The sequence below is a fragment of the Tasmannia lanceolata genome, unplaced genomic scaffold (assembly GCF_043159265.1).
Source record: "Tasmannia lanceolata isolate RefF3 unplaced genomic scaffold, GAP_Taslan_0.1 ptg000037l, whole genome shotgun sequence".
Classification (NCBI taxonomy): domain Eukaryota; kingdom Viridiplantae; phylum Streptophyta; class Magnoliopsida; order Canellales; family Winteraceae; genus Tasmannia; species Tasmannia lanceolata.
In genome coordinates, this window is record NW_027518714.1 from 9,250,984 (window position 1) to 9,272,956 (window position 21,973).

At 38.4% G+C, this 21,973-nt stretch overlaps 2 protein-coding genes across 2 annotated transcripts; one reads left to right on the top strand and one right to left on the bottom strand.

Annotated features, from left to right (window-relative positions):
- The first annotated feature begins 454 nt into the window (after positions 1 to 454).
- Positions 455 to 10,541, top strand: LAC1 (laccase 1). Its single transcript, XM_077370980.1, has 5 exons — positions 455 to 644; positions 747 to 901; positions 3,416 to 3,657; positions 8,804 to 8,932; positions 9,097 to 10,541. Exons 1-5 carry the CDS (start codon positions 528 to 530, stop codon positions 10,182 to 10,184), a joined length of 1,731 nt encoding a protein of 576 aa, XP_077227095.1. The 5' UTR covers positions 455 to 527; the 3' UTR covers positions 10,185 to 10,541.
- Positions 10,542 to 10,626: 85 nt separating this feature from the next.
- On the bottom strand, positions 10,627 to 21,846 carry LOC143860392 (uncharacterized). Its single transcript, XM_077370981.1, has 7 exons — positions 21,696 to 21,846; positions 18,353 to 18,599; positions 17,962 to 18,101; positions 16,087 to 16,189; positions 14,791 to 15,330; positions 11,631 to 11,968; positions 10,627 to 11,147 (listed from the first exon to the last, which is right to left on the bottom strand). The coding sequence occupies exons 2-7, from the start codon at positions 18,519 to 18,521 to the stop codon at positions 10,989 to 10,991; spliced, it is 1,449 nt and encodes a 482-aa protein (XP_077227096.1). The 5' UTR covers positions 18,522 to 18,599; positions 21,696 to 21,846; the 3' UTR covers positions 10,627 to 10,988.
- Positions 21,847 to 21,973: the final 127 nt, after the last annotated feature.

The following is a 21,973-nucleotide window of genomic DNA, read 5'->3' on the forward strand; positions in this document are numbered from 1 at the left end:
CATTTTAGGTCGAAAGAAAGAGAGCCTAAGAAAAATAGTTCCTTATTTTAAAGTAGAGCATCCCGAAAGCTGATAATTGTAATGATCCCCAGCTGTCTCATTTGACCTCAGAAATCTGAATGCCAGTGATCCTTCTCCCATATTTAAGGGGAAAGTAAAAGGAAAAACTGAGAAAAGGAAAGATTTTGGGCTTGTATTAAGAATAATATATATCTACAAGTGAGACAAACAAAAGAGTGGTTGGTTGGGAAGGTGGAAAATATAAATTTGTTGTATGGAAAGAGCATGAAGCAAGCCAAAGCCACAAGGATACATGCTGAGCACCCTTGACCCTTTTGATGTCCAACCTCACCAAACCTACCCAAATATGGCTCCACTTAAAAAAATATCATAACCCACGCTGTTACTAGTTTATGAATTTACGTGTCTCAGTGTGTTTATATAAAGGCAGTAGTTGGTTACATGAAATCTAGTAAGTTAGTGGCAATCATATCTCTCTGTTTGAGACAACTTCAGAGTTTGTGAAGATGAGGAGTTTTGGATTCATGATAATGGTTCTGTTGTGTGCATTGGTGGGAGTCTGTGCCCAAGCAAGGGCTTTGCAATCAACACATTCTCCTACCACAAGACGCTTTCATTTTAAGGTAAGTTTGAGTTTTTCACGTTTTTAGTAGTTTTTAACATTTTATGTTCTAGTAATAAAGGGAGGGAGATTAATGTATAAGATTTTTGGTTTATGGATTCAGGTGGAATGGAAGGAGGTGACCCGTCTCTGCCACACAAAGCTTCTACTCACAGTGAATGGCAAGTACCCGGGTCCAACTATCGCTGTTTATGAGGGCGACGATGTTGAAATCAAGGTCACTAACCGCATCGCCCCTGATAACACTACCATCCATTGGTAAGCCTTCTACATTTGCGAGAAATTATATGATGAAAGGGCGTACAAATACGTAAATGTGGTGCGATGTAAGTACCACCCTTGATATTTGATCGAACGGCAACTCACTTTTTAAGAAGTTGTTGTCTCATGCAACAGCCCCCCACCAAATGCTTTTATGAGAAAGTACCTAGCAAATCCCTTAAAATGGAAGACTGCTACTAATAAAATATGTGCTTTTATGACATTTTTATGGTATTCGACACTTTAAAGGCTCCTAATAACCCTACAAACCTATTTTGATAGTGGGGCGAACTCACCTTGTTTTACATTGTTTAACCAGCTGTCAAAGGCTATTACCCTTCCCAAAAAAGCTCTCAGCAGCCAATTAAAAAGTGTAAAACAAGGTGAGTTTGCCCCATTGTATAATTAGTGCTCGGGAGATTTACACATAGCTTTCTCTTAAAAATTGGAGCATGTCATGGTCTAGGTTTCGTGCTACGCAAATACCACAACATTATAAAAAAAAATGGCTAAGGAAACGGGATGCTGAAAATGACACTTGGTTGTCATTTTCTCTTGAGGTTAATTACGGGGAAATGATCATATCAACAGAACCATGTTTTGATAATTGCACTAACCCAAAGAGCTGTTATTGCAGTTCCCAGAAAGCTCTTCACGAGCCAATTAAAAAAAAAAAAAGACAGGCTGAGTTTGTGCAATTATTAAAACATGGTGACGCTGATATCATTTCCCTAATTATATTGGCACTGCCATGTTTTGATAATTGCACTAGTTCATCTTGTCTTTTATTATTTAAAGAGCTGTCAAAGGTTATTATGTTTCCTAAAAAGATATTACAAGTCAATTAAAACATGGTAGTGCCCATATCAGTACCCTAAAGAATCAATGGACAAGTCCCTAAGGCCCTGTTATTTAACAAGGTTCTATGATCAACAGCCATATTGTCTTAATCGGCATTGGTGTTGTTGATCGAGCAGCAACTTTAGATGAGAGAGAGAGAGAGAGAGAGAGAGAGAGAGAGAGAGAGAGAGAGGTTTTTTTTTAAGGGTTTAGTTCATAAATGAAAGATTTCTCGTATACCTAACTTACCTTGCTTATATTATGAGAGGTTTTTTTTAAGGGTTTAGTTCATAAATGAAAGATTTATCGTATACCTAACTTACCTTGTTTATATTATTTATAAAATATATGTTTTTATTTTATTTTATTATTTTTTTGGTTTAGTTCATTAATGAAAGATTTCTTTAATACCAAACTTACTTCATTTATATTATTTACACAATGCATGTTTTTATTTTATTTTTATTTTTGGTTTATTTGTTCAGTGAAAGATTTCACTAATACCTAACTTTCTTTATTTATATTATTTATATAATAGAAGTGCAAAAAGTTTAATAACAATTAATCTCTATAAGCACAAAGAATATATTCATATATATAAGTAGTTTGGTAATGTTGTAATCAATCTAGAGGCACGCGCGCAAAAGTTATGCCAACTTTTCCCATTATATATAGGACTTTTATATGGTGGACGCTCAGTGGCGGAGCCAGGATTTATACGTAAGGAGGGGCAGGCTTCAAATTTCGAAGGGGGTTGGGCCTATTGAGGAATTTGATCCAACTCAAGAGGGGCAGCTGCCCCCTTATGGTACATGTAGCTCCACCCCTGTCCACTCTTCTTATGCTTGATAGGGCGCTGCCTTTGATACATTGAACACCATATAATTTCACTCTATATAGTATACATATATACAGTTAATATTTTACATCTCAATATTTACCATTCATATACTCTTTTTTATTTTAAGAGGATTGTATACTGTTTACATCTACAATATAAACACGGAGCTGATATTCATCCCCCCTTTTTGGTAGACACACCCCTTTTCTCCAACAGCAGTGTCCTTTAATCATTTATATGTCAACACCCCCCGTCATGCGTGACCACTCTTTTTTCGGTTGGCCATACATGTGGCACATGTGGCCCCTCTTTTAGGTTATTTTTAACATCAAGGAGTTGTTGGGTTTTTAACCCACGACCTGCCGTGGGGCAAGAGCTCTGGTACCATGTGAAACAACCAGTTACTCCAAAAGCTTCAGCCGTTGGAGATGGCGTTATTTAATCATTTATACCTTAACAACTTTAGAATCTTAGTAAGGGTAGGTAATAAAGGAGCCTAAAGTCTAAACAAATAGGAGTCTCCTTTGTTTTAACCATTCATTTGCAGTGCTCATTTATACGGTCAGGATCATCCAATCAGTGCGATTTTTAAATAAGTGTCTCATCAATGATGGGAACCATCATATGGAAGATCAGGATCAAGGATCAGATCAATGATGGGACCCATCATATGGAAGGTCTGGATCAAGGATCAGATCTATAGATTGGATCATCCGTGCATCCAAGAGTGGCACCGTATTGTTCATCTTCCCGAGAATCAAATTGTACTACAAAAGGATGCACCAATTTTGTGCCTAATCTGTTGCTTCTGTGTATCTCTTCCTTCTCAGGCATGGGATAAAGCAATTGAGAACAGGTTGGGCAGATGGGCCTGCCTACATAACCCAGTGTCCAATACAAAGCAAGCATTCCTACACTTACAGATTCAGAGTCACTAACCAGAGGGGCACTCTTTGGTGGCATGCCCATCTCTCTTGGCAAAGGGCTTCTGTTCATGGAGCTTTCATCATCTACCCAAGAGCACCCTACCCCTTCTCTACTCCAATCGCAGCAGAGATCCCCATAATATTAGGTAACACTACCATTTTAGTTTCTCTCATTTTGTCACTGGGAATTGGCAGTGACTCCCATAAATTTATGCACTTTGCACCATATCAGCTTCTCTTTGTTTTATTTTTCCTTGTACCAAAAAACGGGTTTTTCCCTCCTTTATTTCCTTACCATACAACAAAAATAGAGAGAGAGAAGGAAAAGATGGGCTTCTAATTGCTTTGATCGTACCTTATTTCTATCCAAAAATAATAAACTAAAGAAAAAGAATACCAATTTTATTTTGCCTTAATTATTATTAGGGAAATTATTAAAAAAAATGCAAAGTTTATGCTAAATTGTGAACAAAGGGTGAACATTTCAAATCTATAAAAAAATGGCTGTCATGTACGAAAATAGACCATTTAGGACGAAAATACCCCCCCCCCCCCCCCCCCCTTTGCCTTTTCCCACCAACTATGTAGGATCTAATCCCTAAGCAATTTCACCTACCACCTTTTCTTTTCTTTCTTCTTCTCCAAGCAAGTTCCAACGTGAGAAACAGTCATTGTCAATACCTGGGTTAATGAAAAACAGCCATTGCCAACGTAAAAAACAGCCATTGTTCTTTGGAAAAAAAATGGGAAATGTTATCCGCACTACCGTATTTTGATGAGGACACTCCTCACTTTATTAAAAGTACTGTATGGCCGGCACCATAGGATGATCCAAACCGTCCATTAGATGGGCCACAGCCTAAATAGGTTGTCCCCCAAAAAGCATTTCCATAGGTTGATCCTAACCCTCCGATCAGAATGTTAGAGGGTTGATCCTAACCCTCTATAGATCGGAGGGTTAGGATCAACCCATGGAAATGATTTTTGGGACACAACCCATTTAGGCTGTGGCCCATCTAATGGACGGTTTGGATCATCCTATGTGGGGGCCATACCGTACTTTTAATTAAGTGAGGAGTGCCCTCATCAAAATACAGTAATGTAGACAACATTTCCCAAAAAAAATACCATTACTTACTAAACTACTTGGGTGATAAATATAGCTTCAAGTATGTCTAAATTATGGTTCTAAGAGTGATACTTGTGATGGGGACATTCTAATAGTATGAAATTGGTTTTGAAACTGATAATGAGTGTTTTAAACCTTTGGAACCATTACATAGGCCCCGGAACCACTAGGGAACCATATTATAGTTGTTCCGAGGTGTTAAGTGGTTCGAAGAGTCTAAATTATGGTTCCAAGAGTGCTACTTGTGATTGGGACATTATAATAGTATGAAATTGGTTTTGAAACTGATCATGAGTGTTTTAAACATTTTGGAAAAATTACATAGTCTCCGGAACCACTTGAGAACCATATTATAGTTGTTCCGAGGTGTTAAGTGGTTCCAAGAGTCTAATTATGGTTCCAAGAGTGGTACTTGTGATGGGGACATTCTAATAGTATGAAATTGATTTTGAAACTGATCATGAGTGTTTTAAACCTTTTGGAACCATTACATAGGCTCCGGAACCACTTGGGAACCATATTATAGTTGTTCTGAGGTGTTAAGTGGTTCCAAGAGTCTAAATGATGGTTCCAAGAGTACTACTTGTGATTGGGACATTCTAATAGTATTTTGAAACTGATCATGAGTGTTTTAAACCTTTTGAAACCATTACATAGGCCCCGGAACCACTTGGGAACCATATTATAGTTGTTCCGAGGTGTTAAGTGGTTCCAAGAGTCTAAATTATGGTACCAAGAGTGCTACTTGTGATTGTGACATTCTAATAGTATTTTAAAACTGATCATGAATGTTTTAAACCTTTTAGAATTATTACATAGGCTCCGGAACCACTTGGGAACCATATTACAGTTGTTCCGAGGTGTTAAGTGGTTCCAAGAGTCTAAATGATGGTTCCAAGAGTGCTACTTGTGATTGGGACATTCTAATAGTATTTTGAAACTGATCAAGAGTATTTTAAACATTTTGGAACCATTACATAGGCTCCGGAACCACTTGGGAACCATATTATAGTTGTTCGAAGGTGTTAAGTGGTTCCAAGAGTCTAAATGATGCTTCCAAGAGTGCTACTTGTGATTGGGACATTCTAATAGTATTTTGAAACTGATCATGAGTGTTTTAAACCTTTTGGAACCATTACATAGTCTTCGGAACCATATTATAGTTGTTCCAAGGTGTTAAGTGGTTCCAAGAGTCTAAATTATGGTTCCAAGAGTGCTACTTGTGATGGGGACATTCTAATAGTATGAAATTGGTTTTGAAACTGATCATGGGTGTTTTAAACCTTTTGGAACCATTACATAGGTTCCGGAACCAGTTGGGAACCATATTATAGTTGATCTGAGGTGTTAAGTGGTTCCAAGAGTCTAAATGATGGTTTCAAGAGTGCTACTTGTGATTGGAACATTCTAATAGTATTTTGAAACTGATCATGAGTGTTTTAAACCTTTTGGAACCATAGGCTTCGGAACCACTTGGGAACCATATTATAGTTGTTCCGAGGTGTTAAGTGGTTCCAAGAGTGGTTCCGAGGTATTAAATGTGGTTCCGTAGTGGTTCCGAGGTATAAAATGTGGTTCCGTAGTGGTTCCGGGGTATAAAATGTAACCCTAGAGGTTCCAAGGTATAAAATATGGTTCTGTAGTAGTTCTGGGGTATAAAATGTGGTTCCTTAGTGGTTCCGATGTATAAAATGTGGTTCCCTAGTGGTTCCGAGGTACACAGTGGGCCCACATTGTTTGAATCATCCAAGGCGTTCATTTGATGGGCCCTCACATATATAGGGTGTGCCGAAAAAATCAGCTCCATCGAATCATCCTAACCCTTCAATCTGAGGACGTACCATCGGCTGTTAGCCCTACTCGGAAGTCCGAACAAAATTTCGGACTTCCGAATGGAGTCCAGTACAATGCCCATTCTACTGGACTCCATTCGGAAGTTCAAAACTTTTTTCGGACTTTCGACCAAATTTTCGGACTTCCGAATGGAGTCCAATAGAATGGGCATTCTATATATGTGAGGGCCCATCAAATAAACACTTTGGATGATCCAAACAATGTGGGCCCACTATGTTTTTGGTAGTGTTTGGATTCGGGTATGGGGTTTGGAGGGTTGTATGGGGTCTTCATTAGCATTGACAGTGTTTCAAAAGAGGGGGCCTACCTTATACAAATTGAACCACAGGGGGTTTACTTGTAACTTTTTAAACATTAGGGGTTAAGTTGGATGTGTACAGTCCTTGTACAAAATGGAGGGTTAAGATCTTCATATGGAGATATGCGGGTACATCCTATATACGTCATGGTCCAACAAATGAACGGTTTGGATCATCCTTTGAAGTGAGCCCCACTGTTTGCAACATATAAAATTCCTGCAGAGAGAGAGAGAGAGAGAGAGAGAGAGAGAGAGAGAGAGAGAGAGAGATGGGTAAAAAGAAGGTTTTTAAAAGACAAGGGTATTCTTGTCATTTTCCATCCCTGACAAGACCCGACAAGAGAGAGATGGGTAAAAAGATGGTTTTTAAAAGAGAAGGGTATTCTTGTCATTTCCCGTCCCTGACAAGACCTGACAGCTAGGGGTGGTTATTCGGTTAAAACCGAACCGAAATAACCGAAATTTGATAACCGAAATAATTTCGGTTATCAAATTTCGGTAACCGAAACCGAACCGAAAATTTTCAAAACCGAACCGATTAAAAATTCGGTTATAACCGAATAAACCGAATAGCCGAATAGTGGGAAAAAAAGGGAAAAAAGCAAAATCTTGGTTTCGATCGGAGGGCTAGGATCATCCAATCGAAATGATTTTTAGAGCACAACCTAATTAAGTTGTGATCAATCAAATGGACGGTTTTGATCATCCTTTGGAGTGCCCGTATCACACTTTTTTTTGAAAAAATAATGATTTTTATCATTATTTCGGTTAACCGAATTTTTTTTTTGAGATAACCGAAACCGAACCGAAACGAAAAAAAACCGAACCGAACCGAACCAATTCGGTTTGGTTCGGTTATTCGGTTTTAACCGAATAATGAACACCCCTACTGACAGCCCCTCTTTCATTGTTTTGAAATGTCTACCCCTGAACCACTACGGAACCACATTTTATACCTCGGAACCACTAGGGAACCACATTTTATACCCCGCAACCACTACGGAACCACATTTTATACCTCGTAACCACTAGGGAACCACATTTTATACCCCAGAACCACTAGGGAACCACATTTTATACTCCGCAACCATTACGGAACCACATTTTATACCTCGTAACCACTAGGGAACCACATTTTATACCCTGGAACCACTAGGGAACCACATTTTCAACCCCGGAACCACTTGGGAACCACATTTTATACGCCGGAATCACTAGGGAACCACATTTCATACCCCGAACCACTAGGGAACCACATTTTATACCCTTGAACCTAGTACGGAACCAAATTTTATACCTCGGAACCACTGGGGAACCACATTTTATACCCCGGAACCAGTACGGAGCGACATTTTCTACCCCGGAACCAGTACAAACCAAATTGGGTAGAAACAAGTAATGTTCTTTTTCCAACAGAGAAAATGGTGGTTCTAACTTTCTTTTAAAACTCAAGAAAACAATGAAAACAATTATACAACCAACATAGAACAACTTGGGTAATTTCTCTGTTTTTTTCAACACAAAACAATGAAAACCTTCATAAAATGTTAAAACGCAACAAAACATGAAAACCTTCATAAAATGTTAAAACCCAACAAAATATAAAAACCTTCATAAAATGTTAAACCCTATTCAAGTAGAGGAGCAAGGACCTACTTGGAGCTATGTTTATCACCCAAGTTCAAATTTGTCACAAGTAATGGTGTTTTTTTTAACAAAATACAATGGGATTGGAGCTTCCAAAGGATGGCAATGGCTGCACTGGGTGTTTTTCACGTTGAATGGGTGGGGAAGAAGAAAGAAAAACGTGAAGTGGGTAGCTGAAAAAAACATAGGGATTAGAGCATAAAAAATGGTGGGAAAATGAAAGTGGGGGTATATTTGTCCTAAAACTCATACTCTCTCACCTGACAGCCCTTTTTAAAAAAAATTTAAATATCTATATATTATTCACAATTTCGCATAAACTTTGCATTTTTTAAATAATTTTTCCTTATTATTATTATCACAGGTGAATGGTGGAATACAGATGTGTTAGCAATTGAAGCAAATACAGTGATGTATGGGGGAGGTCCAAATATTTCAGATGCTTTCACCATCAATGGATTACCAGGGCCCTTATATCCATGTTCTGTTCAAGGTACTCTCCATCTTCCTCCTGTTCTTTGTGATCATTTTTACTGTAGGATGATCTCTAATTGAGCATTTGGGTTCCATCAGCCCAGTACAATTTTTGTACAGGCCTCCAACATGATCTAGACTGCATGATTAAGCAATTATCTAACACACGTGTTGAACGTGCAGATACGTTTGAGCAGACTGTAGAACACGGAAAGACTTACATGCTCCGACTCATCAATGCAGCCCTCAACGATGAGCTCTTCTTTGCCGTCGCCAACCACACGTTAACTGTCGTAGAGATTGACGCTACATATGTAAAACCCTTCGCTACTCCAGCTATCATGATCACTCCTGGACAAACGACGACAGTCCTACTCACAGCTGACCATGTATCCAATTCTGGACGCTTTGCAATGGCAGCGAGGCCGTATGTTACTGCCATCGTTCCCTTCGATGAAACCGCCACAGTTGGCTTCATACACTACAAGACCAAGAAAACACCAAATGTTCCCCCAACAAACATTTCTCTATGTTACCTTCCTCCCATGAGAGACACCCCTTTCGCCGCTCAATTCGGCAACAGACTTCGAAGCTTGGCCTCTACTGGTTTCCCGTGCAACGTCCCCAGAAAGGTGGACAAGCAGGTATTCATCACCATAAGCCTCAACCTCCAGGACTGCCCTCCAAACCGCATATGCAAAGGCTTCCTAGGCAAGAGGTTCTCTGCCTCCATGAACAACCAATCTTTCGTTCGTCCAAGACTTTCAATCTTGGAGTCTCACTACCAAAACCTAACCCATTTCTCATCGAAATTCCCGGAAAAGCCACCCTATCCCTTCAACTACACCAGTGTGACTTCCCCGGATACTAACCTGAACTCAAACTTTGGCACCAAGCTCCTGGTAGTCCCATACGGCACTCGCTTGGAGTTTGTGCTACAAGATACAAGCTTTATTAATGTGGAGAACCATCCGATCCACTTTCATGGCCATAACTTCTTTATTGTTGGTAGTGGGTTTGGAAACTTCAATGCTGATCGAGACACGGCGAGTTTCAATCTAGTTGACCCTCCAGAGAGGAATACTGTGGCAGTTCCGAGTGGGGGGTGGGCAGCAATTAGGTTCAAGGCGGATAACCCTGGGGTTTGGTTCGTGCACTGTCATCTAGAGGCGCACACCACATGGGGTCTAGCCATGGGATTCGTAGTTGAAAACGGTCCCGAGCCTTCTCAATCTATCCTTCCTCCTCCCAAAGATCTTCCTTCGTGCTGAATGAAAATCCATCCCATCATTCATTTGCTACTGGATTCGTACTATTCAATCCATCATGCATTCATCCCTCATGCATAACTTCAATGGCTACTTGGAGAGAGCGCCCCCCCTAGTTTCTAGATACAGATACTGCAGTTTTTCAGTAAAGATGAATACAATGTGCTCCTATAGAAATAAGGAAATGCAGGTCTTCCTTTTTGAAAGTTCAACGGTTCAAAGGTACATCAAGTTTCAGACAATTCTAATTCCTATGGTCACTTTGAATTCAAGAGAACAACTACCTAAACTACTTCTTATCACAAACAATAATGAAATCATATCTTTCAACACTGAGTGCAAGGTGGATGAAGTATCCTTTTAAAGCCAGAGAACTGAAAGATACATCTTGCTAATTGAGTTTTCATACAATGCAAAAGTAACAACAGAATACATGTACAAGAAATCCAGAGAACCCATCACAACTTTCACCATATAAGTCATACATATACACATCGGTATGGTGATAACTACATCTTTCAATGCAGAAAGGATTAAAGAAAAGAAGAAATATGATTCAACAACTAAATTTAGCACACCACACACATAAAGAAAACTTCCGCAAATAGAAGATAAATGGTTGGCAAATTGTTCTAGCCAACTCACACTAGAAACAAGAATAACTATAGTTGGCGAACTTATTGTATAATTAATGCACCAGTTCACTGAGGAGGGCTGAGAGTTGAGTGTATGGATAGCAATCTGACAGTAGCTTGAGAAAGGAGAGAGAGAGTGGGGCCACTAAATAAACTAGGAGAATAAATTCCGTTACTCATTATTACTGAATCTCTTTGCGATGATAGGACGGACATCATCAGCATCAACAAGGGTCTCTAAGAAGGGAAGTAATGAAATCAGTTCACAGTCCGACGGGTCATCAAACCAAGTCTGAATAGGAATCCCGTTATTCACTTGTAACCGAAAAACCTGAAACCGTGAGAGAAAACGTAAGCTTCAATAGTTATGACCTAATCTTGCCAAATAGAATGTTTATTAGTACAGTAAACACGGAAAAACATGTGTTGGCTTTAGAGTTTAATTTTCTTGGCATGGCAAACTGGGACTCGAAGTCGAAACCCAGTGGTTAAGAGAAACTGCTCTGTAATCACGAGCCTAAAGAGCTCAACCCCCAGGTGTCTTATTTAGATTTACCATGCAAGAATACTTTGAACACATCAAAAGAAAAAAAAAACACAATTAAAGCACCTTGACAACAAAGTGATTTGAATTGATTAACATATAACATAGTTGTTCTCAAAATTTATTTCTGATCTAGTATATCAAATTTTCATGTACAGTGAATATTGCTGACTAATGTAAAAATAATATTTACTTGGTATAAGTATTTTAAAAGATGCACTAATATACAGCAAACCAGTAAACCAAATAAGAACACTTGGAGGAAATTACCTGTGGAGAATTATCAATTATGACAACTTTTGCCAGGTCAAGTCCCAAAACTGTCAGATCCTTCATATAACTACCGTCCGAAAATATGCATGACTCACGATAAACACGTCGAGAAATAAGCTTTTGTTCTGGATCCAGTATATCCAGTAGCTGTTCAGCGTAGATGCTTTGACTGGCTGTGAAGACAATGATTTCAAACATCTCTGCTACTCTTTCAAGGAAAATCTGGAGATATGGCCTCTGACGTACATACACTGTGTGCTCTTTCAAGTTAAAAAATACTGGAAATGTGAAGTCTGCGCCATCACAATGGTCCAGGGTAGAGTGGACAAGTGTTTCTACGTGAAAAAGAGAACCCGAATGACTAAAGTTCAGTAAAATTCACCTGTTTCAATAAATTGAAATAGCAAAAGAATCTCCATACAATTTGACGCAGATATAAGAAGTTAGTCAACAAAATATTTTTCATCAATGAAATACTGACAGAATACTGATTGATTGTATAAAGACATGCAGTTTTTTTTCACAGTTTCTGAGAATGAAAATATTTGGAATTCCAAGAACTTACAAAAAGGATGAAATGATTTTTTATTATCTCAATTGAAGTAATGAGCCTCCCAATACAATATGGGAGGTTCATTATTTCAACTAGTCCCCGTGCCACGTAGTTCCCGCCCATTTCATAAAGTATTCGACCCGGTTTAACGACGGATACCCAATATTCGGGGGATCCCTTAATGCATTTTAGTTGAACTTACATTTCAAGCACTGCTCATAGTAATTAATAAAAATTATATAAGTCACATGCAAATAACTGTAACATAGTTACATATTCTGCAAGCTTGCCTAGCTAAATAATCAATGTGCCATTATAGAAGGTATTTTTGGATTTTGAATCTAGAGAAAACAGGACATATTTTATCAACATGGAAAGCCCAATAGTAATTCTACTACAGTAATTTCTTTAACAGAATTTAAATTTTAATTCAGTGCTTTTATCATTGCCAATGATCCCCCTATTAGCCCTTTCACAAATTTATTAGTAAGTTATTGTGAAGGTCATTTTTTGGGTTGAAGATGTATTCATCTAGAGATAATAGATGACAAATATTTAACATGTCATGCTTCACACAAATGTGTGAAATGATACAGCATCAGAAAAAACTGACAAAAAATAGAACATAAATCGGCAACCTCGGATTATCCACTTAGAATCACAAATCAACACTGCATTTCCACATGACTGTGACTACTTGTATTTGCATATACAAGTATTGGGGCTTAGTTATTAATTTCGTTCTGTTGGGCATTTCGTTTCACTCACTAGAATGGAATGTTACAATGTTTCGCCCAATTCGAAAAAGAAGCTACAATCGGAAGATTTTTTAATAGTTAAAAATTCAAAGAAATGAGTTCTACGAAGGTGTGAAAATGAGAGTTTTTGTGTGTTTTTTTTAACCCTCCTATTCATTTGAGAAGGTTAAAGGATATTAAATACCCCTCAAATGACTATAAACCATCACTGGTAAAAATGGAAATCCCAAAAACAGAATAAAATGAATCATTAGGCAGAGAGTTTTGTCTCGCATTCTGTTCCGTTTTCCATTCTGGAATGGAACTTTCCACTGTTCCAGGTGAACCAGGAAAGAATTCATAACTAATTACCTGGGTATCCTAGTCTAAAAAAAACTCTACATTTAAGCATCTGCTGTTTCCCACGCTTTGTTAACTTGGCTTTTGTTCTCCACATGAAACATTAGCCATAAATTCTAATCTGAAGCAGTTGTAAAATAAGAAATCAACAGAGAAAAAAGAAACAAAAATATAAACTGCATAATCTTGGAGAGAAAACAAGTTTCACAAATCAGATGAAGTACAAGACGTAAAGACCGATATCAAAAAAGGAAACAACGATGGCTCACATTTTTTTAATTTTTTTTTAAAATTGACAAATATATTCATACCAGCAAATTTTACAATGGGGACCAGCAGTAGTCCCACAAGATTTACATAGTATGAATTGCCCAGGAGCATTCTCCTTGGCCCAAAAGAAAACCCATTACCCCTTACAATACCCAATAGCCTTAATTGTATCGAATCCAACAAAAATGCTATATTGTGGGGCCCCCCAAGTCAAGATCATGACCTGCCACGTCAAACCAACTTCACCACATCCCGAATTCGATTTTCAAAAATCCCGCTCAAAAGCCCAGAGCTATCATACGCCCTCACCGTGCACGATAGCCAACCACGAACAACATCGAATCTCCAAAGGCCTCCACCTCGAACCACCACCAATCACCATGGTCACCACCTCCAGTCCCACCTCCATTTCCTCCACAGAAAACATCTCCGCCGGGGGAGTCTCAGCCACCACCACCGTCATCAAGATCCGGCAACCACCATTGCCACTGGCCACCACGCCCGTCCTCAGGCCACCACCCATGATCTTGATTCCGGAGACCACAGCCTCCTACAGCCAAACCCATCAACCCCATTGCTAATCCAGCAATCCACAGCCTCCGGTAATCCTAGGCATGAAAAATAAGATCGCTCTGCCTATAGTCGGCCTTCCACAACTCCGGATCCAGCAACCCACGGCCTTTCACGGCCTCTGACAACCTCCGCGATCTTCCTCGGCTCCAGATCCAGCATCACGGCCTCCACAGCTCTAGATTCGGCCTCCACGGCTTCAGATCCAGCCTCCACGGCCCCAGATCTAGCCACCACGAAAGATCCATACTCCAAATCTGGCCTCCACAGTTCCAGTTCCAGATCAAGCCTCCACGGCTCAACTTTTCCCAGCAATGGGAAGAGACGAGAAAGAGAGGGCGAGACTTAAAAAACACATAGGAAGAGAGGGAGACGAGAAGGGGCCTGCAATGGGGAGAGACAAGAATGAGAGGGCGAGGCTCAAAATTCAGAGAGAGAGAGAGAGCGCCTCCCTCCCTAGGGTTTCCATCGACCTAGGGAGGGAGCGCCACGAATCGCCTTTTTTTATGCCTCTAGAGTCTCAACTTAGTAGCCCAGAAATAAATGAAAATTTTGATACGATGGCACACATTTTAATGCATGAAAGGAACAAGAAAATAAGACAAGCTTGATAGAAGAAAATCATATGGGAGGCAATACGTACAAACTTGGAGTTAAGCTTCCTTACCATCCAAATCGAGTACTAGGGTGACAGGCTTCCTTATCCGGGTTTCCTTTGGTAAGAGTACGGGCCAAAGAGATGGGACCACCTCAGATAGGTCAGGTAAGTTTCTAATGAATAAGTGTGGATCAAAGCCATCCAATTCATCCGGGTCTCCAGAGTGGTAGTTGATGTCAGTTTTCTGGTCCGATGGTTTCATCTGCTGAATCGCTAAATATAAGCACGTGTCATTGGAGTTCATCGCAACTTCTTCAAATGATTCTCCTTCATTGAAATTACTTGTTTCAACAGTTTCCTCGAGGAAAGGCAGTATCATGTATCTCTCTGCCATATCAAACATCAAATCAGGATCCAACGATTCATAATTAAGGCAGTGATTGGCTTCCATTACATCATCAAGTCCTGTGTTTCCATCAAAGGATAAACTAGCAATGTTCATGTCAGAAATGTTGAAATCTGATACATTGCATGTTTGATAATCGCTTGAACTACTGCTGCCTGCATCACTGTCATCAACTGCCAAATCAAAGGGCTCGTCATTCGGATCTGAAGAACACAGAGATGCATCAAAGAACGATATCATTAAAAAATGATAATGAAAAGCTCTATATGAAAATGATTATTAGACAAAAAAATATGATAAAACTCTCAAAAATTGTTGTAGATGCAGAACAGAATAATGTAAAGTCGAAAATTTGTCCTAAATGCATTGTTTCATTTTCCTTTGTTTTTGTGAAAGGACACTATTGTAGATGCATTAGATACTTGTGACCCAAGCAAGGTTTTAAATTTCCGTTTCGGAATGCGTTTCGGTCCTCACCGAAGCCAAAATTTCGAAATTTCGTTCGAAATCTATCGAAATCAATTCGGGCAATATTTTATCCCGTACAAAATTTCGTCGAAATTACCGAAATTTCAGTAATTTCGGCTGAAATTTCAGGATAATATTAAATAATAAAGTAAAAAACAGACTTTTTGGAGTTATCCCTTAAATTTCGGCCCGAAATTTTGTAACGTTTCGATTTCACGCAATTTCGATCGAAATTTTGTAACGTTTCGATTTCACGCAATTTCGATTTCGGTCTCGAGCGAAACCCAAAATTTCGGATTTCGATCGAAATTTAAAACCTTGGACCCAAGTGATGGCCACATTGGGAGAATAAAAAATATGGATTTTTCACATGTAAACCATTTTTCTTTGCAATATGCATAATGATGGCAGTTAATTAAAACAGGAAGAGTAAATAACCGAAAAATATGATATTGCATACAACATAACCGATAACATGGTTTGAAGCAAACCTGAAATATTGTTATTTATCGGCTTGCAATGAACTTCATTGGGCTCAAAAACAGGTGAGAATATCGTCTCCAAGATAGATGGACACGCAGCTGGTACAGACTCCTGCAAGCCAATGAATCATCGTCATGAATTTCTAGAGCCTAAGGACAGACTACTCGATGCAGTTGAAGGGAACATCATAAAATAGCAGAATATGTGTCATATTAACGTATAAACAAGTACAAGTTGGCAATTACAAGGAAGTGAGACAATATAGTATGTGCAAAAAAGTACATCAAAGACCTTTTTTTTATACCCCGGAATTTTGTCTGAGGCCCCAGGTTGGACCCGATGATTTGATTAGAGTAAAATGACAAAGCCCCAAACAGGCTAACAAGACAAACAAACAGGACTGGTACAGTCTAAAGCCTACAAAGAAACAAGAAACAAAGATCAACCATTAAGATGGAGACTGATCAACTCTTAAGATAGAGACTGGGGATCCCTAGGCTATTGCATTTCATTGCTCCTTTAGGCTCTTTAGGGAGATCGTTCCGGGGAAAAATTGTTGATTGGCCTGGCTCTGACAGGCTTCATTAGCCAAAGCATCTGCAACTTGATTGCCCTCGTGATATACATGAAAAATAGTGGGAGTGAGCTCTAGCATAAGGCAGGAAATGTCCGACCATTAGTATTTGGATGATATGATTATGAGGCCTTGTTTTATTTAGGACCATGTCTACTAACACTTCGGTATCAGATACAATCTGAAGTAGTTTTATATTCATATACTTACCCAGTCTTAAGCCATCTAGAAGGAACTCAGGAATCTTAACGTAGTAATGCTTGAACCTCTAAGCATATCCTTTAGCTACACAGACTCGAGTGGGTGACACTCAGAAAGCGGTCATGATTCACAAATAAGTAAACACTAGACCTCGGGGAGTGTGATAATTCAAGCATACCTTTTACAAATATATAAATTGATAAAAACATGATTTTCCACATGGAATGTATGCAATAAGAGGTTTGATGCTAAAAGTCATCCACTTGGCAAACTTATTTTAAACAGTGAACCTTCTATCAATTTGTGGCCATTCATGGGAAACAAGTTTTGGCTTATATCGGGGGATGAGGTACTTCCAAATATGAAGATGATCCCATGAGTTGCACATGGTACACAGAGTAATGGAAAGGTAGACTCCACCTCTCTTGAATACCAACAAGCTAAACTTTGAAAGATCTTCTAAGAATCTGGGGCCAACAAGATGAACAAAGAAAGGCTGTTAAGGTTTATTTTAGACCTATACCTATTGGGATAAGGACTAAACAAAGGAGAAGGCACTTCATACAAGACTGCGCTAGAGTTGGCAGGATCGCTTTGGATAGAACACTTAATAAATGTAATTGCATGGGTTAATGGATTGAGCATGGGACACCATGAATAGAAAAATTTATTACGAGCATCCCTCAATCTTAGTAGAAATTTTAGCTCCTTTTTTCTAATAAGCAAATAGCGAGGAGCACCAACAATGAGGCAGATGTTTCAGATAGAGAAGGATTCAACCATTCTGAACTCCAAATTGTCGCCCCTTCTGTAATTTTCAGGTTTTCTTATCCCTTTTTCTTTGGGGCCATCTCATCCCCATATCCTTTTCTATTGTTAACACATATTCCGTTTGTTATTGCTAAACGAAAAAAAAAGTTCAGATGATGACAGCTTCAACCAATGGTCTTGGACCAAGACCATTACTATGCACACTAATAAAAACCATGAGCACCAGAAAACTCAGGAATGGAAAAGCAACATTAAAACATATATTGCAAGGATCGAGTATATATGGAAGAGATACAAACAAAAATATATGAAATAATAAACAAAATTAATGCATTACCAATCTTCCAACAGATGAGGAATCAAATGAAGATAATGGCGACTTTTGAAACTGAAGTGTTGCTCCAGCTAACATCTCTTGGTGGTCAACATCTTCAGCAATTTGAATGTTCTGATCAGATGCTTCAATCTTGGAAGACACTGCAGTAAGCACAGGAATTAACTACTATTGCACAAAGAGAAATTTCACACAACATATTCATAATTGGAATTTTAAGTTCTAGCCGCAGTTTCAAAGGAGAATGTCTTGGCATAATATACTTTGATTGGAAAAGTTAAACCATGACAAATTAAATCAAAATGAAGCACATTACTATGAAAACAAGAGAAACCATATAAATAACTTCTTAAGCTCTGTTAGTTTGGATAGCTAGAATAGTATAGTTGCTTACCATCCCTTTGGTTTTGAATAGAAGTGCCAAGCTCTGCTGTTTGTGGAGATATTTTGACCTGAAATCGTGAGCTTTTGGATATTTTATTTGACTGGTGACATGCATGGAGGCTGTTCCTTTCTCTTAAACAACCCACACTGGATTTGGACTTCATTTGTAGCGCCGGCATAGGGCCTATACTTGTATCACAATCATAATTAAGAACGTCAACTACAAAAGAAGTCTTATGTGCATATTTCCATTCAGCCTGCAGCATGCAAAATTTGATCTAATTAATAAACATAAAGATATGCTAAGACGTGAGTGTCTGAGGCCAAACATAACAAATAGCTATATACAAATTAGGTGGCGGAAGTTTGTATCTTAGAATTCAGATAAAGTAGACTATGTAGACTATCTATATTCATTATTTCTTTTATAAAAATGGGAGCTTTAGTAAGGTTAGAAAAACAGAATTCATAAGAAGCACAACAAGAGGTAGACTATGTAGACTACCAATCTATCAAAGTTTATGTTTCTCCGTGCTTGTCTTTTCCTCTCTTGTTACCGCATTCAAGCCACTTTTTAAGAGTTTTCCTTTCAAGGGTAGAATTTTCATTTTTTATTTACATTTTATTTTACAATTTTCCTTTATTTGCCCCTTAATGCTGGCTGGCTAATGGTGGGCAGTTATATATATTAATCAATGACGACAAAAGCGGGAGACAAGAAAAGAGAGAGGTTTTTTTGGGGGGGAGGAGGGGTGTGTTGTTGATAAGGAATCAATCACGTTGGTTTCCCATGGTATCATGACAAGAGCTTGAATTGATAAGGAATCAATCACGTTGCTTTTCAAGGAGATCATTTTAAGAGCTTGAATCAAATAAGCATGGACTAAGGAGGTTTTATGCGACATCATCAGCCGTACGGGCAAACATCAACAATCATACAACTGACACCATCAAATCAAGACACCCCTAGTGCCATCAAAAAATCTATTGGTAGTTGTAGTGATTTAGAGATATTAGATGTGATTTTGAAGCCCAAAGATGGTAATAAGAAAAAAAAAATCTAACTGACACCATCAAAACAAGACACCCCTAGTACCATCAAAATATCTGTAGGCAGTTGTAGTGATTTAGAGCTATTAGATGCGATTTTGAAGCCCAAAGATAACATCTCTCTCTTAAACCCATCTAATAATATTGAGAGAGTCACCTTTGACTATGAACTCATCCAAAAGATTGTGCTCAATTAGACGAAAATCCATGGGGAGAGCTTGCACTTGCATTGTATTGGAATCTTGTACCCTAATGGGACCAGAAAAAATCCACATTGACCTCCCTTTTTGCATTGCGCAATAAATACCCCATAACTGTCGGAGCAGGGTTTCCTAAACTGGACCCATCATAGTTCAATTTAAGGGAACCAGGGGAGGGGATCCAACTAGGGGTATCCACTGAGGATCTGTTACTCTGAATCTTATTCCAACATCTCTGAAGTGAAGATTCAGAGTATCCACAAAACTCAGGAAGTATCACTGCCTACAGGACAATAGTAAGGAAATCTGTTGTTAGATAGACTGCACCTTCTCTTAAATACCCTTAAAAACTCTGCTATTTTTCTCCTTCCAAAGAATCCAAATAGCCACTGTAAACGGAGGCCCCAAAGGATCATACTCTGATGGACCATTTCTCAAATAGTTCCAGAACATGGCAAGGAAATATCCAAGCTATCCCAAATCTTCTCGGTAAAAAAGAGCAAACCTCTCTAGCAATACAATAGTGGATGAAAATGTGATCCATCGATTCACTGTCCTCCACACACAAGGCACAATGATTAACAACGAGTGGTTTCCGCTCCTAAAATATACAATGCGGCTTGAAGGTTATCCTAATATATTCTTGGTTTTATTTGCTCCCATCTTTATTTGAAGAAAAAGCATATATATTGTTCATATGAATGGGTAGAATAGTAAAAACAAGCTATCATCATCATCATCATCATCAAAGCAATAAAACGTGGATAACTTTTCTTTACATAAGGTTTCTGTTGCTTGAAACTCCTTTTTGATGGGGTGAGGTGTACCTATAAAAACATCAAGATAAACCATTTCTTGAAAAAAGTACAAAATGACAAAAAAGTTTCATGCAAAACTGTAGCAAGACATCGGTTACAACGATATCCAATACACTAAAAAGATTCTTATGATGATTTATTAATATCACCTAAAACGCCTAAAACAAACATACAAAGTGGAGAATTACAAAATAAGATTTTGCCTTTGATATTAGGCATAGAAAGTGGAACAGTAAAAGAGCAAACCAATGCTTGTGGCAGCAACTTTCTTCAAAAGAAAATCTCATGGAACCATAGATAACATCTTAAATATAAGAGAACATGGGCTTGTAATTTTTATAAAAGTGCATCCCAAATCCCTCAATTTCAAGGACCATTTCTTTCCCTTGATTAGAGTAACCATACATTCTTGCAATAGATTATCTAAACTTCTGTTTCCAACTTTACCTAATTACGCTCACCAAAAAAAAAAAATCCACATCAGCCTCGATTGTAAACTCTAAGGAGTCCAAATGCCGTAAAAAAAATGAAACATAATAATAAAACAGCTACAAAACAGATACTCCAAGATCATAGTGACAGAAACCCCAGCAACACAAATCTCGCGGCCCAATTACCCCACAACCCCCTAATCATATTAGACAACCTTTTTTCCAAAACCCAAAACCATCTAACCTAATTGAGAGATGAAACTCAATCAAGAACCAGAAAGCTCAGATCAAAAGAACCATAGCTTGGGAATAAAGTAAACACAAAACGAACAACCAAACAAAATTCATTTAGACACTCAGAAACCATCCATAATTCTAATCATATTAGACAACCAATTCCAAAACCCCAAACCAACTAACCTAATTGAGAGGAGAAACTCACTAAAGAACCGAAAAAAAAAAAATCCAAGATCAAACAAACCATAGCTTTAGAATGAATTAAATGTAAAACAAACAACCCAAAAAAAAATCAATTACATACTCAGAAACCCATCTATATTTCTTTCAGAGAAAGAAATTCACAAACCCAAATCAGTGAAATCACCAAAGCAAAACCCAATTAAAAAACAGACCGATACCCAATTCAGCAAACTACAATTTGAAAGAAACCCACATAAAGAAACCACTAAAAGATAACCATTAAACCATTTAGAAGCCATGAACATGGAAAATAGAAGAAGAATAACAAAGTCAACCATAAAAGAACATATAACCACCAAAGAAGAGTATTATTCCAGCAGAATAAACAGCTAAAAAAAACAGAGAATAATAATTTAGGAAGAATCTTGGCATACCTGAATCAGCTCTCTCTCTCTCTCTCTCTCTCTCTCTCTCACTCTCTCAAACGAGAGAGGGAGAAAAATCAGAAAAAAGAAAAAAGGGTGTAATCAAGGCAACCCTCCAACTTCCACTTAGAACCGTCTCACGAAGACTACGTCTATGTCCCAAGATTCTTATGGACGGCCAAGATTCATCTGGGTTTAATGATTTTCGACTGGTAAAATTTAAACACGTGTCCTTCTTTCTTTCCGCGTCATCAAACACGTTAGCGCGTGCGGTGTTCGCGCAAAGA